Source organism: Marmota marmota, unplaced genomic scaffold, assembly GCF_001458135.2.
Source record: "Marmota marmota marmota unplaced genomic scaffold, marMar, whole genome shotgun sequence".
NCBI lineage: Eukaryota > Metazoa > Chordata > Mammalia > Rodentia > Sciuridae > Marmota > Marmota marmota.
This window is the reverse complement of record NW_026000077.1, coordinates 1231975-1240637: the sequence shown is the minus strand read 5'-3', so window position 1 is coordinate 1240637 and position 8663 is coordinate 1231975. Positions and strand designations below refer to the sequence as shown.

Genomic DNA, 8663 nt, shown 5'->3' with positions numbered 1-8663 from the left:
TTTTTTTTTCTTTTTTTTTTTTTTTTGGTACTAGGCATTGAACCCCGGGTGCTGAGCTACATTCTCAGTCCTTTTATTTATTTATTTTGAGACAGAGTCTTGCTAAGTTGTTGAGGGCCTCAATATCTGAGACTGGCCTGGCCTTGAGCTTGCCATCCTCCTACCTCAGTCTCCCAAGTCATTGAGATTATAGGCATACAACAGCATGCATAGCAAACAGTTAAATAATTTATAAATTAAACGTTTATTGTTCTTAATGTTTTATTGCAATGTTTTGCCTAAGCTTGTTAAAATGGAGCTCAAGTAATAAGAGTTCTAATGCATTCTGCTGTTATATATAAATTTAAAATAAATAAATAAATAAAAACTTTAAAAAAAAACTATAAAAATGGTATTTTACTTTCATATGGCATGTGCTTTTGGGGAAATCTTAGGTTTGTTTTCTTGAGGGAGAGGGGAGTAAATGCATTTAAAATGTTGAATTGAACAGGAACATCTTGAGAGAATGTTTTAATTTGAGCTTATATATCTGCTGATCAGTTCTATTTTAAATAAAAGATGTTTTTTCTTTGTCATAGATTTTTGAATGGTGGTACTTCCATAAGCATGGCACATCTTTTATTGAGCAAGTATCTATAAGCCATTTGCGACCACTGATGGGAGGAACAGAAAGCAGCATTTCAGAGTCAGGTCCTTCTTCAAGCAACAGCCAAAGTGAAACAAGCAGACAGAATTTATCGGGTAACTAGTTTTTTAATATGTTTTCACAGCTGAATAGTTAAGACTGAATTTGGCTTTGGGAGATAGAAAAACAACTGTGTGCTGAGAATGTTTATATGACTCTGGTAAATTCATATGTTGAAACCTAATCATCAATGTGATAATGTTAGGAGATGGGACCTTTGAGAGGTTATCATATCCTGAGGGTGGGATCCTCATGAATGGTATTATGAAGGAGACTGTAGAGAGCCATTTGCCCTTACCACCTTGTGAGGACAAAGCGTAACCAGAAGGTGAATCCTCACCAGATGCTACTAAGTTTGCCAGCACCTAGATCATGAATTTCCCAACCTCCAAAAATGTGAGACATGAATTTCTGTTGTTTATAAGCTATATAGTTTATGGTATTTTGTTACAGCCAACCAAATAGACTAAAATAAAGAGAACTTTATCTTTCATGTAAATAAAGGTGATCCATGGCTAGTGGGGAGAGCAGTGATCATCAGAAATCAGATCCCTTCAATTTTGTTAGTCTGCCATCTTCAAATGCAGTTTTTACTTTGTGGTCCAATGTACTTTCTCTGGCTTTAGTCATCATATCCATGAAGCATTCAGCAGGAAGAAGAAAAGGCCAGGAGATGGACACTATTTCCCTCATCCATCTCATGGCAGGCAAGGATACTTCCCAGAAGCATTATATATTATTTCCACTTACTTTCTACTCATCAGACCTTTGTTAAATGGCCACCATTAGTCATAAGGGAGACGAGAAATTATAATCTTTTTCTTGGTGTGTACATACACAGCAAATAATCAGGGGATATTATTATTTGCCAAATGAGAAATCTAGGAATTTACCATCTCTACCAAGAGAGCAAAGTGAGAAAAATACTTTTTCTCTTCAGTTTTCTTACAGAGGCATCAAAGTTTAGTTCCTCATGTTTGAATAGTTCATTGTCATACTTGAATTGTGGATAGTTCCTCTCTATGTGTCCAGTAATGGAAATCAAGTATTATTAATGATATGTAATTAGGAAAGTAAAGTTTTCAAAGCCAAATAAAAATGATATTTTTGGATTATTCTCATTTGGTATAATAATAATGATAATTTTAAGAAATGAATTAATTCTCTAAAATTCCTGTAATGTCTCATTTGTTCAATAAACCCAGTCACTAGTTATGTCAGTTTAGTAGAAAATACCGAGTACAGATCCTGGCATTTTTTAAGATTTGGTCAGGTGAAGACCAAGATGAGTAGAGGTGGGGTTGGTAGCCATTTGGGAGTTCAGGAAGGAATAATGATGATTTTTTTAACTGTCTCTTTTCTCTCCTTTCATAAAATAATCCTAAGAGCAGTGTAGATTAAAATGAATATGATATATATATATATAGATCTGTCCCAAAAAAGCTCAAAGTTCAGTATATGAATAATTATAGCAATAATACACAATGTGATTTTATTCTTTATTGTAAGACTGACCAAATCATTCAAAATGATAATGAAGATAACCTTAAAAACATTCCAAGGGGCTGGGGATGTGGCTCAAGCGGTAGCACGTCCGCCTGGCATGCGTGCGGCCCAGGTTCGATCCTCAGCACCACATACAAACAAAGATGTTGTGTCTGCCAAAAAAAACTAAAATAAATAAAGAGAGTGTTTTAAAAAAAAAACAAAAAAAAAACATTCCAAGTTGGTAGGAGATATAGACTTACAAATAAGTTGACAGCAAAAGATTATGGTTAGCTGCTTTTATCAGGTATGTATATAATACTGTAGTGACAGAAAAAAGGAGTAGTCAGTTAGTGTTCAGTTAGTTTTAGCGCCACAAAATGTTTTACAGAGAACAGGTTTGAATTGGACCTCAAAAATGAGTCAAAGTCTCTCAGGGTAACTTCCTTTCATTCTATACTATTATTATCTTCCATAGACATATATACTGGGAGAAGCAATTTTAAATGTCTACTCACAAGTTTTAAGTTCCAGAGCCACATTTCTGACTCTTGCTAGACATCTCCACTTTTGATGATCCTAAGCACCCTGAACTTACTCTGTTCAAAATGAAACTAATTACCTTCTTCTAGTAGTTTTCCTTTCATAATCTCACAATCTATTAATGATATCTAACTTCTATACTAGAAATCTTTATTTGTTTATATCTCTTTTATTCCCCTTTTATTCTCCAAACAATTGACCCTCAAATTATATTCATTTACCCTCAAAAATTATCTTTGCTCCATCCTACCTTCTTTGATTTCAACATTTGCTATACCGTATTCAGGCATTTGATATCTCTTTCTGAGGCTATTGCTACAGTGTCCTAAACGATTTTTCTTCCTCTAATACTTCTAGTACATTCTCTCCATTTACTGTATTAAAAAATGGTTCTAAAACTTATTGGACTTAGGAATTTTAACACAAATTACTGAACATCTTAAGTAGCTTGTACTTTTTTATTGTATTCACCATTATTGTCAGACTAGAAATTCAGCATAAATTTCAAAAATTATTAATTTTAAAAAGTGACAATAAAGCCATTACATATTTCTATAGACTGCGTTATGTTCTCAAAATTCATACGTTGAAACTCCAACTTCCAATGTAATAGTATTTGGAGATAGGACTTTTAGGAAGTAATTAAGATTAAATAAGGTCATAAGGGTGGATTCTTAATCTGATAAGATTGTCAGCCTTACAAGATAGGATGGTGTCCACCACACAAGAGCAGAGCAAGAATGCTACTGTCTGCAAGCTAGGAAGAGAATCATCACCAGAATCCAACCATACTAGCATCTTGGTCTTGGACTTCCGCCTCCAGATTATGAGAAAATCAATTTCTGTTGTTTAAGCTACCTAGTATATGATATTTTGTTATGGCATCCTGAATTGAATTGATATTTTGGTACTAAGAAGTATGGTACCACTGTAACAAATACATCAATATGTATAAGTGACTTTAGAACTGGGTAATGGGCAGAGGCTAGAAGGGTTTTTAGGTGAATGTCCAGAAATATGGACATTCAGGGCAATTCTGGTGATATCTTAGAAGAAATTGAGGAACATGTTATTGGAAACCAGAAGAAAAGTGATTCTTGTTATAGAGTAGAAAAGAATTAGACTGAACTGTGTTTAGCATTTTATGAAAGGTAAAATTTGACACTGTGAAATTGGATATTTAGCTGAGAATATTTCTAAACAACGTATGGATGGAGTAGCTCATTTCCTCCTGAAACGTAAAAGAGGAGAGATGAATTCAAGAAGGAATTCCTAAGCAAAAATGAAGCAGAACCAGAACTTGATGATTTGGAAAATTCTCAGCCTATCTATATTGTCAAAAATGAGAAAACTTATTCTGAAAAGTACTCCAAGGACATGACTGAACAGCCTTTTGAGATAATATGTCCAGCTCATGGACTTGACTTGATCGTTCAACTATCAGCAGAATTCAGGAATAGAAGTGGATTTATTCCAGAAAGGCATTGACAGTTTGTACTAATGGAGACAAAACAAAACCAAATAAAGGACGATATTAGACTGTTTGGATTCTGCAGGACTGTACCGTAAAACTACATAGCTGCAAGATACAGCCTTCAAAAAAGACCAACCCCTAAAGGGGTTGTTTAAGCCACATAATTTATGGTGTTTTAGTATGGAAGTCCAAGCTAACTAATGTACATGTTATGAAAATTAATTATATTTCCCCAAACAAGAAAAAGCTTAGTCAGGAGACTAGCATTGTTTTACGTTTGTTCAAATCTCTTTAATGTCTACCTTAATATAGAACAGCTTATTTTCATATGTTTCTGCACTGTCTGTTGTGATGTTTTAATTAAAGCATATGAGGAAAATCTAGGCTTGCACAGGTACGTAGTTGGAAAGGGGGAGAATATTTTAATAGATGTTTCAGAAAATTGTGGATATTCTTTTTTTGGGTACTACATCAAAACTCGCTGAAGGGTGCTTTCTAAAATTGTAGTTTAATATGGAATTTGAACATTGCATTCTCTGTTAAAATCTGTTCATTTTGAATGGATCGTTTTCCCATAGTTTTAAAATATCACATTTGTTATTTGGAAAATCCTTTTTCTCTGTGTTATGCTTATTTTAAATGTTAAAACATTTTATTGCATAACATAAGAAAAATCACATTTGTTAATATCACTACTAAATCTTACAAAAAAGTCTTTAGTATCGTGAAATTACCAAACTCACAGTTGGAGATACAGATTTTTCAAATTTTTAACGTTACTTGAAAAATTTTATCTTTCGCAGCCAATACTGTTAGTTTTCTTCCTTGAGGTTGACATCTTCACTTTTTCATTTTTAAGAAAATGTCTTTTAGGTACCCATTTGAATAATCACCAATTTGTCTTCTTGTGGATTTTTCAACTAAAAGTATTATATGACAAAAGTGACCAGTTCAACTTACAAAATAATTGATTTTATCATAGCTGATATAAAGTTTAAAAAGTTGCCTTGGGTCCCCAGCACTGAAAAGAGAAGGTTGGGGAGGGGAAGGAAGGAAATAAATTTGCCAGTGGGGATGCTTCTCAGTGTTAAGATTACTTGCCTAGCAGGCATGAGGCCCTGGGTTCATAGCACCAGGGAGAAAAAAATTGCCTTGTTTATACTACAGTGATTTGGGGCGAAGAATTCAATGACTGTTAGTACAATTTGGCATCACTGCCTTGACTCATGCTAAAGTATAATGGTTTGCCAGGTGCCACATGCCTAGCAGCTCAGGAGGCTGAGACAGGAGGATTGTGAGTTCAAGGCTAGCCTCAGTACATAGATGCAAAAATTCTTAATAAAATAATGGCAAATTGCATACAAAAACATATTGAAAAGGTAGTGCACCATGATCAAGTGGGGTTCATCCCAGGGATGCAAGGTTGGTTCAACATACAGAAATCAAAAAAAGTAGTTCATCACATAAATAGACTTAAAAGAATCACATGATTATTTCAACAGATGCGGAAAAAGTATTTGACAAAATACAGCATCCATTCAAGCTGAAAACACTGGAATAACTAGGGATAGTAGGAACATACCTCAACATCGTAAAAGCTGTATACATTAAACCCAAGGCCAACATCATTTTAAATGGAAAAAAATTGAAAGCATTCTTTCTAAAAACTGGCAAAAGACAAGGATGCCCTCTTTCACCACTTTGATTCAACATAGTCCTTGATACTTTAGCCAGATTAGTTAGATGAAAGAAATTAAAGGGATACAAATAGTAAAAGAAGAACTGAAATTATCCCTATTTGCCCATGACATGACTCTATATTTACAAGACCCAAATAATTCCACCAGAAAACTTTTAGAACTCATAAATTAATTAAGCAAAGTAACAGGAAATAGAATTAACAACCATAAGTCAATTGTGTTCCTATACCTCAGCAATGGGTCAACTGGAAGAGAAATTAGGAAAACTATCCCATTCATAATAGCCTTAAAAAATAAAATATTGGGGAATCAATCTAAGAGGTGAAAGACCTCTGCAATGAAAACTATAGAACACTAAAGAAAGGAATTGAAGAAGACCTTAAAAAATGGAAAGATCTCCCATGTTCTTGGATAGGCAAGATTAATATTGTCAAAATGGCCAAACTACCAAAAGCACTATACAGATTTAATGCAATTCCAATTAAAATTCCAACAATGTTCTTCATAGAAATAGAAAAAGCAGTCATGAAATTCATTTGGAAAAGTAAGAGGCCCAGAATAGACAAAGCAATCCTCAGAGAGAAAAGGGAAGCAGGTGGCATCACAACACTAATACTACAGAGCTATAGTAACAAAAACGGCATAGTATTGGCACCAAAACAGACATGAAAACCAGTGGTATAGCATAGAAGACACAGAGACAAACCCACATAAATACGGTTATCTCATACTAGTCAAAAGCACCATGAACAAACATTGGAGAAAAGGTAGCCTATTAAACAAATGATGCTGGGAAAACTGGAAATTCATATGTAGCAAAATGAAGTTAAACTCCTATCTCTCACCCAGCACAAAACTCCAAGTGAATAAAGACCAAGGCATTAGAACAGAGACCCTGAGCCTACTAGAAGGAAAAGTAGGCCCAAATCTCCATCATGTCAGCTTAGGAACTGAATTCCTCAACAAGACTCCCTAAAGTGCAAGAAATAAAATCAAGAATCAATAAATGGGATGGTGTCAAACTAAAAATCTTTTTCACAGCACAGGAAACAATAAAAAATGTGAACAGAAGCTTACAGAATGGGAGAAAATCTTTGCCACCTACACCTTATACAGAGTAGAACTCAAAAAACTTAACACCAAAAAAAAAAAAAAAAAAAACCAAATAACCCAATCAATAAATGGGCAAAGGAATTGAACAGACATTTCATAGAAGAAATATGATCAGTCTACAAATATGTGAAAAAATGTTCAATATCTCTAGCAATTAGAGAAATTCAAATTAAAACTACACTGAGATTTCATCTCATTCCTGTCAGAATGGCGATTATCAGTCAGAATACAAGTAACAATAAATGTTGGTGAGGATGTGGGGAGAAAGTTACACCTATACATTTGCTGGTGGGACTGCAAATTGATGAAACCACTCTGGAAAGCAGTCTGGAGATTCCTCAGAAAACTTGGAGTGGAACCACCATTTGACGCAGCTATCCCACTCCTTGGTTTATACTCAAAGGACTTAAAATCAGCTTACTATAGTGACATGGCCACATCAGTGTTCACAGCAGCTTAATTCATAATGGCTAAACTATGGAGGTGTCCTTCAACAGATGAATGGATAAAGAAAATGTGGTACATATATACACAACGGACTGTTACTCAGCCATAAAGGAGGAGGAAATTATGGCACATGCCAGTAAATGGATGGTACTGGAGACTATCATGCTAAGTGAAATAAGCCAATCTCAGAAAACCAAAAGCTGAATGTTCTGATATGCAGAACATTAACAGGGGTGGAGGGAAGAATAGAAGTTCATTGAATTTTAGACAAAGGGGAATGAAGGGAAGGGAGGGGAGATGGAAATAGAAAAGACAGTAGAATGAATTGGAGGGGGAATGGAAATAGAAAAGACAGTAGAATGAAAGACATAACTTTCCTATGTTCATTAAATGTATGACCAATGTAATGCCACATTATGTACAACCACAAAAATGGGATGTCTACTCTAGTTATGTATAGTATGTCCAAATATATTCTGCTGTCATGTATAACTAAAAAGAACAAATAAAATTTTTTTTTTTTTTTTTTTAAAAAACCAGCGTCAGAAACTTAGCAAGAACCTAAGTAACTCAGCGAGACTCTCTTTCTAAACAAAATATAAAAAAGGGCTGGAGATATGGCTCATGGTTAAGAACCCCTGGGTTCAATTCCCAGTACCAAAATAAAAAAAAGTGTAGTGGTTATACCCACATTAACTTGATACTATTAGTTAAATTGTGCAACAGGATGGTAAGATAAATGAGTTGCCTAGGGCACAAAATTTAAAGATGCCCTCATTCTCAGGGTCGTATAACTGAGTCCACATCAACACAAAGGCAAATCATGTCTCAGAATTTACTATGAAAACAGTTACTTTGCATTTCCATGAATCATACTTTAAGAACTGCTTTGATATTTGTTGTTATTCTGCTTATAATCCTTTGATAGCTTCTCACTGACTCAAGATTATATCTAGACTTTTTTTCCCACAATTCAATAAAGTTTTATTTTCCCTTTTTTCCTCTCTATTAGACCCTAATTTATTTTTTATTAATTTTAAAAATTTAGATATGACAGTGGAATGTGTTACAATTCAAATTACACATATAGAGCACAATATTATTCATATCTCTGGTCATATACAAAGTACATTCACACCAATTCGTGTCTTCATACATGTACTTTGGATAATAATGTCCATCACATTCCACCATCATTTCTAACCCCCTGCCCCCT

At 34.3% G+C, this 8663-nt stretch overlaps 1 protein-coding gene across 11 annotated transcripts in view; it reads left to right on the top strand.

Moving 5' to 3' along the window:
• The window catches only part of St7l (suppression of tumorigenicity 7 like), a 164472-nt gene that overhangs the window by 8444 nt on the left and 147365 nt on the right, over window positions 1-8663 (top strand). For all 11 annotated transcript variants that reach the window (XM_015502183.2, XM_048814524.1, XM_048814531.1 and 8 more), the window contains one exon: window positions 579-741. In XM_015502183.2, coding sequence (XP_015357669.1) covers window positions 579-741 — 163 coding nt within the window. The remainder of the gene's footprint in view (window positions 1-578; window positions 742-8663) is intronic.